Here is a 23,925-nt window from a genome sequence, read left to right on the forward strand (position 1 = left end):
CTGTTCTATTGGGAATGCATCTGTCACAGACAATGTCTCTGTCTCTCCTGCCATTGTACCATAGAAAATGTGTCAGTGATAGAGAATGTGTTCCTATATATTCCAATTGCTTCACAGATGAATGCCAGTCTGCCAGGTGTAATTCTCATCAGCTGCCACTTTAAAGCATGTTTTTCACATCGTGAGCATCTTTAACCTCCTTAGCTGGTATATAACCTGCCAAAGAACATTGGTAATGTGTTTGTTTATCACTTTTCATGGGTCAGAATATATTTCTTCTTGAAATCTGCATACATTTTGGGGGAAAATGATTACTAATGTTGATATTTTAGTGTTTGAAACAACTGCAGCCACAGAAACGAAAGAAGCATGTGTCATGTTTTACATCCAGTACTAACTTTACTACAAAACACCTTTTAAAATGTCCCTCTGTGTTGTATTTGTATGTCTGTGTTTATCCCATTCCCTGTCTGCCTGTAGATAATGTGTCTGTCACTACCATGGTCCCTTCCACTCCTACTCCTACCACCCCACCAATCACCTCCCATTCTACCACCCCAACCCTCCTACCACCCACCTTGGCCCTGGATCCAGAAGGTAACACACATGCATATCTTTCTTTTCTGGCTTTGCTGCACCCCAATGGGAAAACAGATAACTATGACCTGCAAGGAAGAGATCACATCTGGGTTAGCCTAATTCTTTTCTCCAAAATGACTATACTTAAGTTTAGGGGTTTTTTTTTTCTAGCTTACCTTTTAAAATTTATTATGGATTTACTACAGAAAATTTTTTGTATTTTTAAACATGGAGCCAAAGAACAGTATAATTAGTAGACTATAATCCCTTTGAGCAGTTGTCCACATCAAAGTAGCAGTACTTGTTGTTGCCACTGAAAGCCTCATGCTTTCTATACATTCTATCTCTTTCATTGTGGCCATTACTAAGGTGTTCAAGTGGATTGTCATTTAATTGCAGGATTTCAGCCCTATTCATTGTCCCTCCACATTTCCCATAGCACTGTGATGCAGTGCTACATGGATTACACTGAAGACTTTTCACAGTTACGGGTTACCATTCTTTTTGTCCCATAATTTAAGCTAAACTGCCAAAAAAAAAAAAAAAAAAAAAAAAAAATATATATATATATATATACACACACACACACACACATTATAAATATATATAAAATGTATTCACAAATGTAGATAGAAGACAGAGTGCCTAATCTCTCTTGGGTTTCTCCCTAGTCGTTCTTGTGACCCAGCTCTTGCAGGTCATAGTCGCTGCATCTCTCGCCCTGTCATTTCCTTCTCTCCAATGGTGTCCTCCACCGCCCTACCTATACTCCACCTCCCTCCACTCACACATGCAGTCGCACACACTGTACTGCTGCAACCTTCCTTTGCCCTGCATCCACATGAGCGACCCGCCTGCAGACGCTTGGGTATGCACCATGCGCAACCATCTATTCTCTCTTCTCTCATCACTAGCTCTTTGATGCTCCCCCCGACACGCGCTCATTGCCCAGTCAGCATTTTTACACGTGTGTGTGTGTGTGTGTGTGTGTGTGTGTGTGTGTGTGTGTGTGTGTGTGTGTGTGTGTGTGTGTGTGTGGCCTAAGCAGGATTCCATGGTGCTGTTTTTTTTACCGTTAATGAATCTGCATTAACAGTTAGCAACACACCTAGTTTTAAGCTGACTAATGTTAGCCTATGGCAGGATCAGAAGGTGCTACACAAACCTTTATCTGCTTATACACACACAGACTCACAAATGTACATCAAAAGAGAGAAGGAGAGCATGAAAGTAGAAAAGATCAGGGATCCAGGTGTTTGTAATCATATTTGCTCAGATGAGTGTTACGCTGCAGCTATAAGCATGGTTGCTGTGTGCATATTTATAACTGCACACTCTCATTCAGTACGCCGTATCTTTTTTCGTCTACAGAATCTAATTATCTCATTCACTCACAAAAGCACATGCTCACTGTTTTCGTCCTGCTTTCCACACCTTCAGCTCCTCTCTGTCTGCTCTCTGTTTTTTTTTAAAAGGAAAGATGAAGCAAAGAGAACAGGAGCATTCTTCTTGTTCTGCTGTTGCCTCTGTCACTATCCGTGACAGGTAGAGGTTGTTCACCTGCTGGGCATGTGTGGAGATGTCATAAAGGGTCTTAAGAAAGTTTCTATTTGGACAGTTTTGTGGATGTTTATTCAATGTGGTGTATCATAAGGACTCCTTAGGGAAACAACTATTTTTTTTAGTCAGTCATTTCCTGTGGTGCTTTGGGCCACTGAGGATTAACAACATATTTTTGGAGATAAAGACAGATCTCTTGAGTATACCTGTTTTTTCTTTTGTTTTGCTTTTCTTTGGCTCCTAAGAAATATTCCTTATTCTCACTGTGTGTCCTCAAATAACTAATATTCATTTAAGTAATAAATATAGATGCAAGTCTTTTGTCATCCACAAAACCAGAAAAGTGATGCAAGTTGCTCAGTAAGACATTTGTCCAAGAGATGCATGTAGAGAAAGGATTTTTTTTAAGTCATTGATCCTCAGTTTTCTCCTTTCTCTTCTTTTCTTTCACCTCTCCCACAAGTCTCTCTTCTTCTGCTGATATCTATCTGTTAGCACTGTATTAATGATTCATGTTTTAATTCCGCTCTATCAAGGTTCAAGAGCTGCATCAATAACTCTGTGTCCTTGCATTCTATTGGCTTTACCAGCTCTTACACTGACTCAGCCCATCAAAAGGCTTTTGTTATCGCCCGCAACTCAGACACAAGTCCAGACTCAAAGACATATGTTTTATTAATTTTTTCACAACAACAAAGAACGAGACAACACAGACAAAGCAAGACAGAGATGCATGGGCTTCATCTGCAACACTTATGAGTTATATTTTATACATGCTAGTAATACCATGTCAAAGAGCAGACAAAAACTATTTCTGTGATTCATTTGCAATATGCCACTAAAAGCATCAGCAGGATTAAAAGAAGTTGCATTTGGAGTCCAGTGGATGGTGTAATGGTATGTTGTGGTAATATGACACAAGTACATATTTATGAACTAAAAAAGTCTTATACCACTAAATAGAGTATACCCATGAGAGGATATTCATCATAGACATAAATCCATACATTCACTGGTGATTTTGTTAGGTACACCTGTCCAACTCCTTGTTTTAGCATCTAATCAGACAATCACACAGCAGTAGCACAATTAATTTAGGCATTCTAGACATGATCTAGACAACCTGCTGAATGAAAGAGAGCATGAAAATGGAGAAGAAAGGTGATTTGAGTGACTTTGATCATGGTTGGTGGTGCCAAATAGGCTGGTCTGAGTATTTCAGAAACCACCGACTGGGATTTTCACACACAATCATCTCTAGGGTTCACAGAGAATCATCCAAAAAAGAGAAAATATCTTTCTGAGAAAATGCCTTATTGGTGCCAGAGGTCAAAGGAGAATGGCCAGAGTGCATCAAGAGGACAGGAACTCAATAGTAACCCAAATAACTACCTGTTACAACGAAGGTGTGCAGAAGAGCGTCTCTGAATGCACAACACATACAACCTTTAAGCAGATGGGCTAAAGCAGAAGAAGTGGTTCCCACTGGGTGTAATTCCTACCAGCTACAATTTGGCATGTCTGATGAGTCTCGATTTCTGCTGCGACAGAATGTGGTGTAAGCATGGATCCAACCTGTCTCGTATCAGTGGCTCAGTCTCCTGGTGTAGTGGTTTAATGGAGTGTGGAATATTTCTTTAAAACAACTTGGGCCCAGTAGTACCAAATGAACATGTTTAAACACCAAAGCCTATCTGAGTATTGTTGCTGACCAACTCCATCCCTTTATGACCACTGTGTCACCACCTTCTGATGTTTCTGATGCATCCAGCAGTACACCATACCATGTCACAAAGCTCAAATCATCTCCCTAAGTCCACTGTACTCAAACGGCCTGCCCAGTCACGGGATCTTAATCCAATAGATCATAACCCAAAATATCTATGGAACGTTTTTAGCACCCAGTTGAATCTATGCCATAAGAATTAAAGACAGTTCTTAAAGAAAACCAATTCAACCAAGTACTAGCAAGGTGTACCTAACAAAGTGTTGGGTGTATTAATGTATGTACTAAAAATGGAAAAATGAAAGAGTAAGTGGTTATTAACTTTGACATGAATATGCATAGGTTCCTTAACATATGACATCTACATACAAACAAAAAGTACCTTGCCTGTGTGTGTGTGTGTGTGTGGGGGGGGGTCAGAGTGTGACCCCATTAATGACTTCCCTAAACCTGCTGGTCTGGAAGTCCAACAGTTCATCTAAACAAAAGGCACTTAGCCTAAAACAGATATAGCCACGTTTATCCTACCATAAAACAATAAAACAAGGTACGACCTCTTCCCATGCTCCCAGGATGTAGGTGTGCATTCCAATGCACACCAAGCCTTTGCAGCCTGCTAAAGATCACACATCCTATCACTACACAATTGATTATACACCTCTAAGCATATATGGTTAAATATTTCTAAGCATAAATGACAATCAACAATACAAAACCTAACACACTCCTAGCTTATTTTGCTTTATTATGTTCTGTAAAAATGCAACAGCACATAGGTTCATTAGTGCTCAAAACTAAAAAATGTTTCTTTGTGCCAATGTGGGAGTCAGGGGGCCTTTTCTCCATCCAGTGAAGAACAATTCACATCCTTGCAAGAAGCACACATTTAAAGTTAGGTCTCTGGTGGATAATTAGAGCTGTCCTGTAAATTCAGGAGAAACAAGGCTGATTCCAATTATCTTAATTCTCTCTATCTCTGCATCTGTGCATGTAAATACCTGAGTGTCTTTTTTTGTTGTTGTTTTGCCAGGATGTACTACTGAAATTGTATAAAGACACACATAAACACAATCATTTCCTTTGGGTTTAGCTAAATGATCTGCAACAGGTGCAACTAACAATAAAGCTTTTGACTTTTGAGTAATCTTAATTTTGACAAACTGCTTAAAGGGCAGCACGGTGGCACGGTGGTTAGCACTGTTGCCGCACAGCAAGAAGGTCCTGAGTTCAATTCCAACATCAGGCCGGGGTCTTTCTGTGTGGAGTTTGCATGTTCTCCCCGTGTCTGCGTGGGTTCCCTCCGGGTACTCCGGCTTCCTCCCACCGTCCAAAGACATGCAGCTTGTGGGGATAGGTTAATTGGATAACCCAAATTGTCACTAGGTGTGAATGTGCAAATGAATGTGAGTGCGAATGGTTGTTTGTCCCTGTGTGTTAGCCTTGCGACAGACTGGCGACCTGTCCAGGGTGTACCCCGCCTCTCGCCCTATGACAGCTGGGATAGGCTCCAGTGCCCCCCGCGACCCTGAAAAGGATAAGCGGAAGCGAATGGATGGGATGGATGGATGGATGCTTAAAGGGGAGCATGACATCTCAGAGCACTAATCGTGTGTGTGTGTGTGAGAGAGAGAGAGAGAGTGTGTGTGACTTAACAAATTCTTCTATTTTCATTTTCTGTCATTTGACTGTTTGATTGATTGACCGATCAGATATCAAATGACAAATCTTTTCAATACTAACATGCACTTCTTTCATCATTTCTCATTTTAGCCGTCATTATTTCTTACCACAACTGCAACTTTATACTGCAAATTTTCACATAATTTGTCTTTTTCCAGGTTTTGAGCTCACTTAACTCATTTTGCGGTGAAATGTTTGGTTTCATTTCTGACGACTGCACTGCTTGAGGTGTAAACACAGTTTCCCTCATTCAAAATGCATTGTACTCTTGACAGGTTCCTGAATGGAGTGGTTTTGCAGTGGCTGACATAGGCTACTTATTCCTTTATTCAGTCTCCTCATTTCTTCACCCTTTTCTCACTCATTTTGACTGTCTGGCATTCTGTGGAGTGAGTGGGGGGGTTATGAAAGGTGATAATGCAAGTTCGGCTGAAGATATCGACTTCGCTTTTCTCGTGTCTTGCTCCCTCTTCCAAGCTGATGGAATGTGCTGCCTTTCTTTCTCTTTTATCTCGCCTGCTTTCATTTTTGATCCATTTCTCTCTTTTTTTCCCCTCAGTTTCTTTGCCAGCACTTTTCTTTTCCTTTTTCTCAACATTTCCCTTTATGCAGTCTACCCACACACACTATTTGTCTTTCTTGCTCTTCCTCAGATCCTGGTGCAGTGGTGGAGACTCACAGTGCAGTACCCTATGCAGTGATAGGTGGTGTTCTGGCGCTGCTGGTTTTCACTGTCATCTGTGTCCTCATTGTCACCATCTGGTGCTCTGTCCGACAGAAAGGTAATCCACAGACACACTCAAATTCACATATCAGGTGACACAAAAGTTACTCTCACAAGCATACCTCACATTTTTGGGAATCGGGGTATTTTATCAAATTTCCACAGGCATGTTTTCTCATTTCTCAACTTTCTGACTTAACGCGCTGTGAAAATATTATTGGATTCTAGTTACACTCAGAGTCTGTGAAACTCTGTGTAAAATTGTCAGCAGAAAGCATGCAGGACAGGATGCTCCTCTCCAGCCAGGCACTGTCTGTGATAAACAACCTTGGAAGAGAAAAGGTTGGGTGGGAAATGTAGGTGTGGTCCCCAGTGTTTTATGACTACATGTTAGTGTATCAAGGCTCATCTATTAAAGCAGAGTCGCCGCGTTCCCTATCTTTTTAAGTGCCCTCTGTTGGCAGCCACGTACTATGCACTAAAGCTGCCAAGAAATGATCTAGGAATAGTGCAGCAGGCTGCGACCAGGGTAACTTACCCTATGGCTAGACACACCGTCAGTCAACAGTCAGTATGGCTTGACCGCCAATCAGCATGAAGACAGGACCATTACAACCAATCAGTGTTGAGACAGGGTATTAGGGCTTTGTCTTGGTCCCTTGTGACTGTCAACATGCCAGTCAACCTCTGTGGTGCAACGAATAAGGATGTCAGTCACCCGTGGAGTGAAGGGACACTCCAGCATGAAGATGACTTGAGTGGTTCTTGCTCTCTACAAGTTGTACTACACAGATTCATTAATCATACAGACCTGAGGGGTGGTAAAATGAGTTTAATGGGTTTTCTGAGTGACGCAAACGTGCCATTGTTCTCTTGCACCTAACTTTCCCTCCACCCTTTTCTGCCAATCTCTCTTCCCTCCCTGTCTTTTATTCTCTATTATCTTCTATTATCCTCCCTCTATTACCTCCTCTCCTTGTGACTCTTCTATTCACGCATCCATTCGCCAACTCTGATTTCTGCTGGTAGGCTCATACCGTACACGAGAGCCAATTCTTGCCTGGTATTGACCTAACAATCAGTTAACTAATGAATTAATCAGTCAAAGGTATGCTACGGAGTAATATTAGCACTGACTGGTTTGATTTTGCTGCATGGCACTACAATGATCATGACGCTTTGCCGCCTAACCTTCCCCCTACAATCTCCCTCTTGTCCTCTCTCTCTCTGTCCCCTGCTCTCTTTCTGTTCACTCAGGTTCCTATCTTACCCATGAGGCCAGTGGGTTGGATGAACATGGTGAAGTGCAAGAGGCCTTCCTCAATGGGAACGACGCCAGCCAGGGCAAGAAGGAGTACCTACTGTAGCCCTTCTCCTTCCCTATTCCCTTTTCTTCTGACCTCATACCCTTTCCCCCTTCCTGTCCTTGTGTCCCACCTTATATACAGTATACACACACACGCACGCACACACACACAAACACAAAATACAATGCGCCATAAGAGGCAGCCTTCTGAAAACGACTGTATACAGATACCGCACACAGCCAATCCATCCTGTTCCAGTCCACTCCATATACATCCTGTAAACAGACATAAACTAGGAGACAGACTGAGAAAAGAGAGCCTCTAGACCCACCAGCCATTAACGACTGTGCCATATACTGTAAGCTGGAGAAACTGGGGAAAATATAGGGAGTGAGAAAGGGAGAGAGGGTGAGGCCACAGAGTTAGGTGAATGTAGACAAAAGCGAAATGATGCCATAATTATTTTGATTGAGAGGGAAACGGGGAGCACAAAGAAAACCGGCACTCTGCCTGTGCAGCCGCCAAAGTGGAAAGGGAATTAGAGGCAGATGACTGCTATAAATCCCCGCCTGGAGAATAGAAGAATCCATTTCACAAAGCTCAATTTTTTAACTGACGGAGACAGTGGGAGCACTGTGTGAGAAGGGAGAGAGGACAAAGGGGAGAGAGAGAGAGTTGACCAGGAGCTTCTGAGTGCTTGATGCTTGAAAATGGATTTTTTTTTTTTTAATTGCCAAACCATCTTGGCTACACAGCTTAGCTAATATATAATTCCCTAACAAAACTAAACTGAGTCCCAGGAAGTATCCATACTTTATGAACAAACTAACTGTCCTGTTTTGCTATCCTTGTTGGGTGGCCTGCCAATTTGTAAAAAGAAAAAAAAAAGAAGCATCTTTTAGTGTTATTTTTCCCCTCTCACTGCGACAGTGGAGGAAATGTGGTCCTCTTTTAATTTGCTTTGCGTTCACCTGTTACAATCCTCTCCCCTTACTCGTATATCTCTCGTTGTCTCTGTATGTCTCTCCCTCTATCACTTCTTCTTTGTTGGCTCCTAATAATGAAAGGATTAGTATTGGGCTGCGTTCCTGAGAAAGAAGAAAGGAATATGACTTGCTAAGGCATTAAAGAAAAGTATAATTATTTTAGAATGTCATTAAGAGGATAAAAAGGTTTAAAACTCTTAATAAGAGGGCCAAGAAGAATCAGAGTGAAAGGACTGAACGAGAGAGTAAAATAGAAGGCTTTTTTCCCTGAATGCTCAAACACATATGCAGATACATGCACACATTCATACGTACAGTAAAACACGTTGACAGTATACATATCTCTGAATTCCTTGTTTGTATAAAAAAGAACTTCGACATAAATTAAATTAAACTTTTAAGAAATAAGAAAACAGTTTACTACTGAAACGCATTATGAGCAACTATACTAACACAGAATACTAGCCTATAGAGGTGCAAAGCCGAACAAACTACTGTCCAGTGATCTTTAAAGAAAATGAAGAAAAGAATAAAAAAAAAAACATTTGTCTTTATGAGAAACCAGAGGTCTTATTGATTTTCTATTAATTATTATTATTATTTGAACAATTATGATTGTTGTTACTGTTATTATTATTGCCGTTGTTATTATTATACTTGTAAATGTTAAAGAAATGTACACTTCCCATGGTTTGTTTTGGTTCTACTGTAGAGAAATTGCTGTCATTTTTCACTCTTTTCCTCTTATCTTTCCTCTCTTTCCCAGTCTTTCTCTCTCTTTGTCTCCTGTGCCTAGTTGTCTCTTCTCCTATCTTTCACTCTTGTTGATTTTACCGTCCATGTGTCATTGTTGATATATAGCTAACTATTTCTTTATAGGGGAAAGATACAAAGCACGACAAAATAAAAAAAGAATCCAAAAATAACTTCGGGTATCAGACTGTTTTTTTTTTTTCTTTTTGGGAGAGGCTGGGGGCGAAGGGTGTTTACTGCATAATTAGCTGGTACTGATTTTGAAATCCTGTGAATGCAGAACAGGAGATGTAGCATATGATTAGATCAATGGGGAATAGTGGCGTTATAGGTGGGAAGATAAAGATGAAGGCAGCGGAGCCGGTTAAAACTGGCAGCTCTTTCAGAATAAACAAAACAGATGCTTGTGTGGCAGTGCTAATGAATCATGAGAGCAGATAGCAGGCAAGAAAAGGTGACAGGAGGGTTGATTCAGACGCACGCAGAAAAATATGACTCTGCCATTAACTTTCACGCAATCAATACCCGATTCTGTCGGGAAGCACTCAACATGTCCATCTGTGTGCAGGGCTAGATTTGAAAGCTGCTGGAGGTCGCAGGGTGATAGATCGATGTGTTTTCTTCTATCGATGGCAAAGCTCCTTGGTCGCCTGTCATAAAGACAGATTGTCAAACGGCAATCAAAGTAATGGACTTGCCAGGCGCTACCAGCATGAGTTGACACTCTGGCCAGCAAACAATTCAGTCGAAACTAGACATATCTTGAGTTTATGATGACGCAACAGTACCACTGGAAGCGCTTGCTATCAAACTCACTGTGGTCGATGAGTAATAAAACTGAGAATATTGCCCCTTTTTTATGTCTTAAAAAACAGAAGTGTGTGTCCTTCAAACAAAGGTTTCATCTGTTTGTTTTCCTGTGGGATACACAGCACTCAGTCTGGTTGTCTTTGTTGGTTGTTTGATGCTGATATTTCTGCTCGTCCTCACAGAGGGGAGAAAGAAAAAATAAAACTCTACAAAAAGTAAACTTTTTAGTTCACAGTTGTGTTTGTGTTCCCCTATAGAGTCCTCATAATCACACGGAAATTCACAGCATTGACTGTTGGCTGGGTAGGCTTTCTGGGAAACTAGGCTGGACATACTTATAACACAATTCATATGGTATTTCTGAAAGCAATACGACCACCACTGTGATCGTGGAGGGTGATTATCAAATCGAAAAACATAAAAATCGAAAAAGTGGAAAGTAACAAGCCATCAGTTCTTAATCCACTTCTATTTATGGCACGCAGTGAATGTACCAAAATATGGCTAATAATATGACAGGAAAAAGTATGAATAACTCATATAGCTTTTCTCTGACGTTGGTTTCACAAATTAATCCCCTGGAACGGGTTCACATCAGAGAATTTCCCATTTGTGAGAGTCATATTTCATTTTTACAATTTGCAGCTAATATTTGACTTCAGTTCAAAAGGAAAAAAAGTAATTTTATTTTACTGCCAAGCTGCGTATAATCAGGAAGTAGGGAGCTTCCAAGCAGGCAAAACAATTGAATATGCACCTGTGCCAGGGAAGCTGGAGAAATTTAATTCTTTACTGAGTGATATTTTTTTACCCCAGACTTTACTACATTTCTTTGTCAATAATGTGTTCCAGGGAAAGGTTTTTTTTTTTTTTTTTGCAATGACATGAAGCATACCAGTCTGTGTATTTTCTGAATACATTAAGATAAAACTGAAAGTGCTGAAGGATTTGAAAAGTGAGAAAATGAATAAAAAATAGGCACAAGGTCTATAGAAAGCTGGAGAGACAGAGCAGGTCTATGATCATGAGAAACAGGGGGGAAATGTAAATTAGGGTGACCATATTTTGATTTCCAAAAAAGAGAACACTTGGCCCAGCCAAGAAGAACTTCAATAATGAATGGTGAAATAAAAAATGTCATATAGGTTTTTACAAGTCAACAAGTGCAAAAAAGAGGACAGTTGGTCACCCTAATGTAAATGGCATGTTCACTGTCATACATATGTCCTATGCAGAGGGAGATGGATTGCTACTGTTTTCTCCATCACTGATTTCTTAATACTAACATGCTTCAAGATGAACAATCCAATTAGTGTGAATAAGGACCTTTTTATTACAAGAGAGAATCGTATTGTATTTACAAGTTTAATCAAAGCAGCCATGAAAATTGTGTCATAACCAGGTTAATTATGTTTTCCTTACAATCCCACCTTCTCTCTAGACCACTACTGAAGGTTTAATTAAATGCTGTCACTCATATATCTACATTACTGGTGGTTGGCTTAGTAGAGATTTAAAGCAGGCTTAGAATAAGACCCATAGGAAGAGCAGTCAAAGAAAACAGACATCTGTGATCAGGATAGTAGTTATCACCTAGAGACTTAATTTTCTCACTGACATTTGGTGTGGGACCTGATAATTAACTGGCCTGATCATTTGCTAGTTATGCATTATGTGTGTATACAAGGTTGCAGATTGCTTAAAAGCCAGCAACAAACAGAAATATGCCACATTTCTTCAGTCCACAGGTCATTTGTTTCCAATACTAACTATTTTTTACGCACACGAAACATGGAGGGAATGTTGCTCTATCTGCTGTGAACAATAGCCCAGATCTTCCAAGAATTTAGACCTCTGGGCACACTTTGGCTTTAAGGGAGTGTTTGGCTGAAGACCATGGAGCTGCCTGCATCGCCTCACACAGTGCTATACGTACAGATTTCCCTCTGGACTGGGCTACTGCAGGTGGAAGGTTGGTAACAGTTAGAGGGAATGATGCCTGTTCTCCCCCCATGTGTTTCCTAGGAGGAGTGAAAAGGATCTGGGGCACAAGACTGTAGAGCTGGAAGAGGAACAAGGCAAATATACGAACCCAGTGAGGAACATAAGTACTCGGGGTAAAAAGCAGGAGAGCGTGGATAATGTGGAGTGGCAGGCACAGCAGAACTAAAAGGGAGAGGGAGAGGGCCAGGGAGCGGGCCAAGCAGGAGTCATGTTTTGGGGGATCTGCATGACTAAAAGGAGTCTTCCTCTGCTTCATGCATAGCAGGTCAATGTAAATGGCCAGGAGCCAAAGCAAGGGGAGGATAAATGCCGTCATCCCGTGAACATAGACCAAGAATTGGGGACTGAGAATAGTGTCAGGAGCACAGAGTGTCCAGTGGCTGCTGTGAATCTCAGCATAGGTAAAGTTGCTCATGTCCTCCACATAAAATTTTGACAAGAAGCCTCCGTATGGAAGGTACTTCCCAATGACTTTGACGTCATACTTAGGGGGTGGGGAAGAGGTAAGATGGGGTGAAGAAGTTGTCCAGTTACCATCCAACTCAAGACCCACTGTGCCTGGGTCCGTACTGCTCGTGCTGGCGTTGAGGACATCTGTGCCGATGAACTGAGCAAAGGAGGAGAGAACAGAGGCCACCCAGCACAACAGAACTACACCCAGAGTTCGCTGACGAGTGACCACTGTGGAGTATCTGGCATCCAAAGACATGAAAAACAACAACAACATATTAGCGTGGAGTTAATACTGAGACTCAATAGTACTTGATAAGAAATTAGGACATCACCAAGATGATTGTTCCTAACTGACTCCTGTCTACCACCAACTCCAAAAATACAAAATGGCACGCCGTACATCTTTGAAGAAAGTATTTTCAGTCTAAAATGAATTTCTGATTTTCCATTCAAGTCCGAATTTGTGGGTCACTGTCAATCAAACATCTAAGAGCCTTGGAGCCAATTGATATTTACTCACCATCACTCACATCGCATCACAAGCAGTTCGCAATAAGAACATCTTTATGAGCACTGAACAAACAGGTTGTTTTACTACATACAAAGGTGTGCCTTGACTTTTTTTTCCCCCTTTTGCACTTATATTGATTTCTTTCTCTCATTTTTGCTAAAAGCATGCTTACAAATCTTGGTTGACTCTTGCCACCCACATATTCACCCTTTCCCACACATATACAAAAATGTATTAAACCACTCTTTTCATTTTTGAAGTTTTATTTTACTTTGAAAATGAGTCTTATATAAGAAATGTCTGCTTTTGTGTATTTTTTGTTGTGTGTGTGTGTGCGTGTGTGTGTGTGTGTGTGTGTGTGTGTCTGCTTAAACTTTGAAACTGAAATTGAAAACTTGTGTCCTTTTTCCTCTACTGATCAAACTGTTACGCTCACCTGTCTGCCAAACGATGGTATAGGTGGGTGTCCAGGGTAAGCAGTACCAACAGGAACATTGTAAACTGCCTGACCATCATAGGGCAACACACAAGGGTTATGCAGGTGTACAAACACTGGGAGCTTCGCAGGTTGAGTAACACGTTCAGAGGGAGTCCTGCTGCACCTCCTATGGCTCCGACGCAACCCAGACACAGTCGAAGACAGCATGAAACACTCCCAGGCTGGGGCCTGGCAATCTGGGATCCGTCTTGGACATCAGCCATCGTGCCCTTGCTGGTGACTGCCATGCAAAGCCGCACGCTCACCACAATTATAGATAAAGATAACATGCACTGGCATAGGGAATACAGCCACGTGAACTCCATGTCTGAGGACAAGTTTTAAGAAGACAAAGAAACAAAAATTTGTGTTTTTACAATTTTGAAAACAAAACAAAACAAAACACTGATGATAATGATGTGGGCAAACATAAATTCAAGAAAATACATATTGATGCTTTCTATGCAAATAAAACCTCCTACTCTACCTGTCACCTCTGCCCTGTGTTCCCATGTGGTTATTGGAGCCAAGACGGCTCCTGGAGCATCGCTTTGACTTGAATTGTAAAAGCGATGGTCAAACACACAGAGAAAGACAAAGAATAGAGGGAAAATAAATGAGAAAGGAGTGACAACGGATGGAGGAAATTGTAAGGTTAAGCAGTGGATTGTGGGTCAGAATACAAAAAACACTCAGCAGAGGGAGAAAAGTACAGTTGTAGAAGGATTTAGAATGTGATGCAAATTTGTGCTAGGGGCAGAGAAGCAGGCAGAAAGGGAGTAGATATTTTGATAGGTATTGGAGAGCTGTAAACGTGTCTGGAGAGTGAAAAGGTCAGACCAGACCAGACTTGACAGAACTTCTCCATGTAGGATGTGAGCACCATGCAAACACATGACAACAAGCACCAAGCTGGGTGGCAACATAGAGTTACACGCTATGTTTTCTCATACCTTGTTCCAATGTTTAATGCACCTCTTTTCTCCCTCTGGCCCACCATATTTCATTCACAGACACATACTTCTTGAAGCACAAACAGTGCTAGACATTTATGCGTAAATAAATGGACAGCAACACTCAGTTACACAAGTGTGCAGTGCCAGTGCCTGATGAGTAATTTTCAGCAAATGTATTCAGACATGATTGACAGCTAATTTTAGTGCGTTTTCAAACAATAGTCTCCCAGAAAGCAGAGTAAATGAATATTGAAATAGCAGATTTGCTGCCTCAATGTGCCACCTGTCCATTCCATGTAATTAGTTTGACCTTTCTGAAACATTTGGTGTTAGTCCTCACTTCCATAATAATCATGACTGGCTAAAATAACCTCTTTATAACACTTCATAATCACTTTACACAGTTGTCTCCTGTCTTACTACTTGAAGGGGCTCAGCAAAATTGATTTACTGAAGTAATTAATGTAGTTCAAATCCACCTTGTGTGAGTTTTCAATTCAAATTGGTAGCTGGACACTCCCAGCGTAATGAATTGCCTTAATTAATCAATTAAGCTCTTTGAAAGTACATAGGGCCAAACTTTTCATCATGGCAACAGTCAATTTGACAGAGTTGAGAAATCAGTGGGTGCCAAAGAGGTGAATTCGATTAAAAGGGTACAGTTACCTGTTGTGAAGCCCCTGCGATGATGAGCTCTAACCTATCGTTGGTTATGACTTGGCTTGCTTTTTTATTCCGCTCAAGGATCTCTATCTCTCCCTCTCACCTCTCAGTCTAACTGTCTGCCCCCACTGACAGCATAAATCTGATTCATAAACCTCTGCTTATCAACCTGCCTTCTATCTCTCCCTTGTCTCTGCAAACATATCAATTGTGTCAATGTTGGAGCATGGCTGCCCTTTCCATCTGATTTGTGCAAAGGGCAACACATTCTCTTCCAGCCAGGGAACTATGTAAATAAGGTACACCCCCCACACACACATATATACATTTATTATGTTATATATGTAGTTTTCTCTAGATTTTTTTCAAATAAAGAGTAAAACACTATGCAATTCTTAACAGCTTGCTGTTCTGATGTAGCAGTTTACACTATCTATAGACACGAAAACAAATATGCAGGCAGAAGTGTATTGATGTCTATATACACCTTTAAGAAAGTCTCTCTTGCCCCTATATATATATAATTAGAAACAAACAAACAAGCAAAATACAAGAAATCAAACTGTAAGATTGACATTTAGGTCCTTATCCTCCAACTGTCTGCCTCAAAAGGGCCAAGCATTACGGGAAGAGCACAGTTACTGACAAATCAATAACTGATGTAAACGTACTAACTATTGGCTGCTGCCATTTTAAATGCAGCCATAGTTAAATGTGAAAGTGGAGATCTCCATGAGAGAAGAATGAAAACAAGCGGATTTTTTTTTTGATAGAAACAGATGAAAATAAATGACCAAAAACCGATTAAATACTATGTAAAGTACAACTTGTAGCACTAGTATGCAATTTCCCTAACCCTAATCTATTTATGTAGATGATAATAAAATAGCCCAAATGACGAACAAAAGAGAGTCGAAAACGGATAGATAGATTAGATTGGGACGGTCGACACTTGTGATGAGCGGCATCGCTGGAAAAAACAACGCGCTGGTCTCGCGTTAAAAAACGAGATGTGCCCGTTCTATCATGGGTTGGAAACCCCGTTCCACCCTCTTCCCTTGGCTGTCCATAAGCAAGGTAACGCCGCATTTTTCACTCCTCGCTTATTTAGCAATAAATGTATTCAAAATTCAAACAATTGTTCTTCAAACGTGGTCTGTTAAAGTATAAAGTACAGATAATTACAGTGGTTAGGCTTTACACGAGGTATTTTGACGTATTAATAAGTTTTTGCGAGAATTTTGTTTGAATGTTGCGCTCATATCATATCTGCTAGTAATGGCTGCCCCCATGCTACCTCGTTGAGGCCTGCTCAACTGGCTAGTTGTACTGATTTCATTTTGTGTTCTGTGCTATAATATATGAATATTCATATTACGAGAAGTGATATCGTGTATCGGTTGGGCAGATATTTCTTTATTTGTCGATTTTTAGGTCGTAAGGATAACAATTGAAAACGAAGTGTGGTTGAGTGTATGGTCAGTTAGCGCACATGAAGCTAAAACACCGGGTGAAACGTGCAATTTCGCCAAGAGTCGTACACATGTATCCTGTCCAATTTGTCTTGCTGCATAGCATTATTTAGTATTTGTTTTCTTGATGCATTTTAATAATTAACCTAAGCTCCGTATTCTTTGAAGCTAATTGGGATTGATGTTTAAGAGTTCTCCTGGTTTGAGGCGGTGAGCAGCGAAATCTTAGAGCAATTATGAGAGATGCTTGTCTGGTGTGTTGCTTTTTTTGGTAGATAAACGTTAGTTTGTGTGTATTTATTCATATTTTAATCGCATTCAGATGCCAGGTGTCACAGTGAAAGACGTTAACCAGCAGGAGTTTGTCCGTGCCCTGGCGGCCTTCCTGAAGAAGTGAGTTTTATTTTCTCCTCTACATATTCAAAGCTTGTTAATATATTTTATATAGTATGCTCCACTGAGCAGCTTTACTTTTCATTGAACATATTTTTAATCAAATTTTGTGACTCTGTTTAACTTAACAGATGCTAATGGCCCACTCGAATAAATTATTGATATAGTCCTCTGATGTACTTCATACTGATGTACCTTTTCTGTTACCAGGTCAGGAAAACTGAAGGTGCCTGACTGGGTGGACCTTGTCAAGCTGGGTAAGCACAAGGAGCTGGCCCCCAGTGATGAGAACTGGTTCTACATCAGAGCTGGTAAGTCTTGCAAGTTTTTTGTTTTTTTTTTTTGTTTTTAATTACTAAGGTTTTCAGAAGTTCTCCTGAGACTTATTACAGCTTCAGGCTTGTATTACCACAAGACATTTCCATTTACATGTTTAAATGGTGCTTTGAGATGGGACAATTTTACATGCAAATGTGCTTTTAATTAGTAAAAGGTTTTTGAATGCAACAGACTACACATACTGATCATTTTAAATTCTTTCCAAATTTATAACCATTGACACAGTAAGCCCACTTTATCAAAAACTTAATATTCACATTGTACAATGCTTAGTGTTTCAGGTTCTAAATATTATATGACAACACTGTCATCTCTCATGCTTCCGCAGCATCCACTGTTCGCCACCTTTACCTCCGTGGTGGTGCAGGTGTTGGCTCCATGACCAAGATCTATGGCAGTCGCAAGAGGAACGGCGTGTGCCCTGCCCACTACAGTGTTGGATCAAAGAATGTGGCTCGCAAGGTGCTGCAGGCTCTTGAGTTGCTCAAGATGATTGAGAAGGATCCCAATGGGTAAGTGCCGGTTCTTACTGTTTTTATTGGTTGGAACTTAAAAGCGTTTTTTTTTTTTTTTCTTCATACACTTCAGCCCCAGACCTTTTTAAATATTAGACACAGAAAGCTGTGAATGCAAAAACGCTGTCTGATAGACTTACCCGTACGTGTGATGTCTGAATATATGTGACACAAGGAATCCTTTGGTGAGCAAGTCACCATAATATGGCCTGCCTCCTGGTTGCCCTACCAAGAAAGCATGGTATGGGGCATCTCTTCCTTCATGTGTGGAAATCACCTAACGTTTAGAGCCAGTCAAGAAAGCTGATTGCATGTATAAGTTGGCATGTGCATGATGCTTAGAGATGGGTGAAATAATTGACTCACTGAGGAATAGTTTTTATATTTTATACATCTGATTTTATTTGCAAATTGTAATCAGCTATAGATATCGAGTCGTAAGGCTAACAGTGCCCGTGTCAGTCATCTTTTTTCTGTTGTGTCCAGAAGGGGTTTCAAGAGCACTCACATTCAGTTAGAGTGAGTGTAAGTGTAGCTTGAACTGTCAAAGCTTTAAAATGCATGCGTCTCTAGTTGTCCATTATACGTATGTTTACTTGGAGTTGCTTGGTAGCCTAAGTGTTAAGTTCTGCAATGCTATTGATGAAGCGTGTCCCCTTAATGCTGTGCAGTAAGGTTTGGTTGGAATGGAGCATGCTGACCAACCTTGAGTGAACTGCTTTAGTTGATAACTCCCACCCCAGCACCATTATCCAGTATTACACTACATCTGTTCAAATATTGAAAATGTTGACTCGGTATTAACTTAATTTGGTCCATCCATCCATCCATCTTCATCCGCTTTATCCGAGACCGCGTCGCTGGGGCAGCAGCCTAAGCAAAGAGGCCCAGACCTCCCTCTCCCCAGCCACCTCCTCCTCCAGCTTATCCGGGGGAACACCAAGGCGTTCCCAGGCCAGCCGAGAGATATAATCTCTCCAGTGTGTCCTGGGTCTGCCCCGGGGCCTCCTCCCGGTGGGACATGCCTGGAACAGCTCGCCCAGGAGGCATCCTTGTCGGATGCCCGAACCACCTCAGCTGGCTCCTTTCGATGTGGAGCAGCAGCTGCTCTACTCTGAGCCCCTCCCGGATGGCCGAACTTCTCACCCTATCTCTAAGGGAGAGGCCAGCCACCCTTCGGAGGAAGCTCATTTCTGCCGCTTGTATCCGCGATCTCGTTCTTTCGGTCACTACCCACAGCTCGTGGCCATAGGTGAGGGTAGGGACGTAGATCGACCGGTAAATTGAGAGCTTTGCTTTTACACTCAGCTCCCTCTTCACCACGACGGACCGGTGCAGCGTCCGCATTACTGCAGCTGCAGCCCCAATCCGTCTGTCGATCTCCGGCTCCCTTCTCCCATCACTCGCGAACAAGACCCCGAGATACTTGAACTCCTCCACTTGGGGCAGGAACTCATCCCCGACCCGGAGTGGGCACTCCACCCTTTTCCGGCTAATTTGGTCATTAAACATTTTTAAATTCTCTACAATTGTTTCTTGTTTTTAGTCACAGTACATTACTTGAACTCCACAGTACAGTTTCATAATGTGTATTTCCACTAAAAACTTGGTCTTTAGTTGGGGATATTAAAAAGATATTAATTTGTAACTCTGCATACCAATATTAGTGGACATCATGGTAAATGGACTTACAAAGCTGTACGCCACCTTTAATTGATTATTCGTAGCACTCATTCACACAATCATACAGACTTTTTATTTATTTGCTTTGTAACCATCGCGGATACTTGCACACTGCGATGGATGCCTTTGAGGATAACTCGGGGCTCAGTAGTTTGCCTAAGTATACTTTGGCACATGGCTAGAGGAGTCAGATGACCAACGCTACCAGATGAGTCATGGCTCTCCACACAAAACCTCAGTGCACACACAGTAAGCAATTGGATGCAGCATTGGAGTATGAAGCTTAAATCCCCCAAGTAGCATACTTTTGCACAGCTTTCTATTGCTGATAAAACATGGAGATGCCAGCTAACTGACAGTTGATATTTTGATACTTGGTGAGCTCAAGAAAATGCCACAATATTGTTTTGAATTGATTTTTTTTCTTGTTTTATTTTATGGGAAACATGGGCACAGTGGTACACACCTACGCCAATGCCTCTACGCATGCTGTTACTCATTCTTGCAGAACTTAGTAACAGTGTCTCAGCTTTCTGTTTATTGCATTTGCTGATGTGAAATGGGCCAGCTTATGTGATGTGGATAACTGAAATCTGTAAATGCATAAGGTAGAAATCATTTTTTTGAGACTGCAGTAAAGATTTAATCACTCTGTAACAACAGGGCTAATTGATTGGCTTGGGATAGAAGTGAGCAAGAAAATTAAGTTCTGTGGAGAAAAATTGTTCAGTGGCTTCTTCACTGTAATGCTGTGGTTAGTGTGGCATAAACTCATTATTGTAGTGTTAAGCATTTTTCTAGCGGTGAATGGTATTCTGTTGTATCAGCTAATTTCTGCTTTTTCTTGCTTTTTTAAAATCAGTGGTCGCAGACTGACTTCCCAGGGAACCAGAGATCTGGACAGAATTGCTGGCCAGGTGAGAAACTCATTTGGTGATTTTTTTTTTTTATTTTTTTTTATTTTTTAAAAACACACCAAACTGTCTAAATGCTAAGAAGTTTGCATACACTTAACAATAACTCAACTGATTAAATGATCCTAATAAAACTTTATTCAGAGATGGCGTCGTGGTCTTTACCTTCTTATACGGTACAGTGGAGGCTTGACATATTCAAGGGGTCTAAAACCTATGCAAACTGAAAATCATTAGGTCTGCACAAAACCTAGAGAGGGGCATAAATGGGTTGTAGCTAAATATTCTGAGGACAATTAAGTATCTAAAATGGACAAATTAATTTGCTAATGTTAAGTAATATTAATGCTCTTGGTTACAATGTCCAGTGCAGCATTTCCCCTCAATAAATTAAGACCATACACATAGATTGGGAGATGGACTAATGATCTCAGATGATATAATTTGCACTGTATCTGTCACTAGTCAGTACACCAATTATTGTGTTTGATGTTTTAACATGACAACCTGTCTGCTGTTAAACACCATGACCATGTCTCCCTTTCTCTGCTACCTTTTTGCTGTTTTGTTAAACTGTTCAACTCAGTTGTATGCGTTGTATCAGGCATTCAATTGTTTTTATTTATTTAATTTTTTTTTTTACGATACATGTAGTGTTTTTTGGCTTGAATGTGTATCAAATTGTCATCTTCCAGCTGGATGAAATCATTTACTAAATATATTCAGGTGCTCTGCAACATTAAGTGGCAGCAGCTAGTGAGAGTATTGCTAAAATGCTGCAGTTATTATAGGTATTCGACTTGATGTTTTCAGTTTAAGAAGATCCTGCTGAACTCCTGATGGCTTTTTGTTTTTTGTATGTCCACACTTTTGTGCAGAAGCTACAGCTTTGCAGGCTGTTTTGTTGTAGCTGTTTTCTGTCACCTGGGGGCAGTGTCACAACCCATGGGTCTTTGGGCAACTCTCTTGTGCTGCTGTTGGTTCGGCAGCAAACCGTAGAGAAGGGCAGTTGTAACGTATAAAGAGTTAAAATGAAACTGAGTCAAGAACCAGTGTCCACTTTCATAGTCACCTTCTGCTGTTATCCTCCTTTTTTGATTTTTCACATATATATATTTGTGGTATGGCTTTTCCGTTTTCTGGTCCAACTCTCAACCAGTCAGCACTTGCCTTACTCAGAGGATTATCCATTTTGAGGCCCATGCTATTGGGCTTTAGCAGTATGGCAGGTATTTTTCAAATACCTGTGCAAATAGACATAAATGTAGTACTGTAAAATAGGCTTAACACAATGAAAGTAAGTATCATTAATGGTTGAGAATGTTTACACATAGTAAACCAAAGAAAACCATCTAAATTGAGATGGGTAGGTTTTGATTATTTGTAGAGACATTTGTGTAACATGCAAAAGAATCCCCAGTGTGAGACGAGGGGAGACGCATCCCTTTGGGAGTTGATTCAGGAAGGAAATCCAAATCGACTATGCGAAGGTACCTATGGGTGACCACTTGTAAACAAAGGTGCAGCTATTTATAGAAGTAAGATTCTGCACTGTTGAGAAGAATTTCACTTAACCGTGTATTTTATAATGAAAGATGTCAACCGCGTGCAAGTCTGAAAATGGCGTTCCTAGTGAGCATACCCCTTTGAGACAACTTTGGTGTCTCTTGTAGGGAATGAGTCTCAGCTGCAAATGTAAAAAGCTGCAGCCACTGAAGTATAATCTGAAAGTGATCTGTAGGTACTGAAATCGGATGTAAAATGTTTGTCACAAAACACATTTTGATAGTAACCTGTGTTATGTACCAAGCTTCAATATTAAGCCTATGCTTAAAATCACATGGAATCTAACATGCTACGCTATATGTCAGCCAGCTCTAGTTCCAGCCTGATGGAATTGGTAGAAAAGAAGCGGACCACTATCAGGCTCCCCAGCTGTTAAATGTCATACGACCTCATGCTGGCCAGGCAAAGGTTGTTTCCTGTGACTGATTTTGTATGATGCTCTCTGTCATTTTATGTGACGTTCTGACAGACTCAGGGTGGTGCCTTGTGTGATCACCACAGAAATATCATCCTCTGCTTTGATGCGACACCTTGTCTGTTGTGGGAGTACATTGCCCCCATCACTTTGGCATGCAAGGTTTTTTGTTTTTTTTTAAAGCACTTGTCCTTGGGCAAATTTTTTCCCTCTGCCAGCCAGTTGAGTTATGTTTCTTGTGTGGCACACTCCTGGAATTGTTTGTTAGCCTTCGCTAAAAAACAAATCACACTTGGGCCTTATCAAAAATCAAGAGAGAGTCAGCAATGTTGTGATAATCCAAGGGTAAAAGGGGTAAACATGAGGAGGGAATTTCATGCTTGGCAAGTCCGCCGTATGGCACCAGTTTTCTCCTTGTTTATCCATGCTAATGAGCAGTATGCAGATGAGCAGACCTGGGCTGGGCCCTGCCTGCTGCACAAAAACTGGCAGGAAGCTTGTTGGTGTGGCTCCCTTACCACCTCTAGAATCTCTTGTGTGTGTTGTACTTTCTGATGACTTTTTATGTGAGAGGCTTTTCCCTGGCAAGTGAGGTTTCTGCCATGTATTATCAGACTATTCATGGTGGGTTTTGGCAGCAGCAGTAACAGTTTCTCTTCCAGACTGTGTTTGCTCTCAAGTCCCTGTGAAATTACATTTTTGATAGCATCTTGCTCCCTCAAGTTGTGGACTGACTATTAACGCAGTGGAGTGACATTTAAAAATAAATGAATTAAATGTGTGTTTTCATTTGATTGCTTTAGAATAAAATTAGTTTAAATAGTTGAGATCATCTTCTTCATCCATGGCAGCCTAATGAATTGATTAAATACCCCCCCCACTAACACTGCTGGTAATTTTATTCTGAATTGAAGGGATGTTTTCAAAGGTGTGAGATTTTCATTTGATGCAGGATGTCACTCACTGGCTATATCTCATAATGTTTTCTCTCTCTTTTCTCCACAGGTTGCAGCTGCAAACAAGAAATCTGTTTAATAAATCTTTTTTGGAAAAGTCAAATTGTGTCTTGTGATTTTTGACTTGCATGAACAATTAGTTTGAACCCATTCAATCAGTGTCTTCAAGCTAATGAACTGGAATGAGTTTTATAGATGAACTGCTGATAAGCCCGTTTCCCTGAATATTATGAACCACGCTTTCTAAAAGAAGGGAAGTCTTTGTAGTAATTCATCCCTAGCTGATGTCTGGCACTCTGGTCTAAATGTCATTTTGTCTAAAGGGCAGTGAATGACCATTGGTCGTGGGCTCTGTTCACATCCTCATATCCTCTTGCTACTAAAAGCTTGATGACTGGGAACTGTTTCATCGGGCAGTTTGAAAAGGCTTCCGGGGAGCTGATCCATCACTAAGCCAATGCAGCTTCTCATCACTGGCCAGA

At 40.9% G+C, this 23,925-nt stretch overlaps 3 protein-coding genes across 5 annotated transcripts in view; 2 read left to right on the forward strand and 1 right to left on the reverse strand.

The window, feature by feature from the left end:
• The window catches only part of cadm4 (cell adhesion molecule 4), a 168,864-nt gene extending 159,778 nt beyond the window's left edge, over positions 1 to 9,086 (forward strand). For 2 of the 3 annotated variants that reach the window (XM_085365396.1, XM_085365397.1), the window contains exons 7-9: positions 481 to 597; positions 6,199 to 6,327; positions 7,527 to 9,086. In XM_085365396.1, the coding sequence (XP_085221522.1) occupies positions 481 to 597; positions 6,199 to 6,327; positions 7,527 to 7,636 (356 nt within the window). In that variant the 3' untranslated portion in view covers positions 7,637 to 9,086. The remainder of the gene's footprint in view (positions 1 to 480; positions 598 to 6,198; positions 6,328 to 7,526) is intronic. The other variant, XM_085365395.1, reaches the window with a different exon arrangement.
• Positions 9,087 to 11,971: 2,885 nt separating this feature from the next.
• LOC146622777 (adenosine receptor A1) lies at positions 11,972 to 13,897 on the reverse strand. Its single transcript, XM_085366070.1, has 2 exons — positions 13,530 to 13,897; positions 11,972 to 12,821 (listed from the first exon to the last, which is right to left on the reverse strand). Exons 1-2 carry the CDS (start codon positions 13,895 to 13,897, stop codon positions 11,972 to 11,974), a joined length of 1,218 nt encoding a protein of 405 aa, XP_085222196.1.
• A 2,319-nt stretch (positions 13,898 to 16,216) lies between these two features.
• On the forward strand, positions 16,217 to 23,546 carry rps19 (ribosomal protein S19). The gene is made up of 6 exons (XM_085365398.1): positions 16,217 to 16,267; positions 16,985 to 17,055; positions 17,266 to 17,366; positions 17,723 to 17,906; positions 20,455 to 20,509; positions 23,493 to 23,546. Exons 1-6 carry the CDS (start codon positions 16,217 to 16,219, stop codon positions 23,520 to 23,522), a joined length of 492 nt encoding a protein of 163 aa, XP_085221524.1. The 3' UTR covers positions 23,523 to 23,546.
• The last annotated feature ends 379 nt before the right edge of the window (positions 23,547 to 23,925 follow it).

This window comes from Diplotaxodon limnothrissa, linkage group LG11 (assembly GCF_057381915.1).
Source record: "Diplotaxodon limnothrissa isolate DT_005_m linkage group LG11, D_limnothrissa_male_GT1.1, whole genome shotgun sequence".
Lineage (NCBI taxonomy): Eukaryota > Metazoa > Chordata > Actinopteri > Cichliformes > Cichlidae > Diplotaxodon > Diplotaxodon limnothrissa.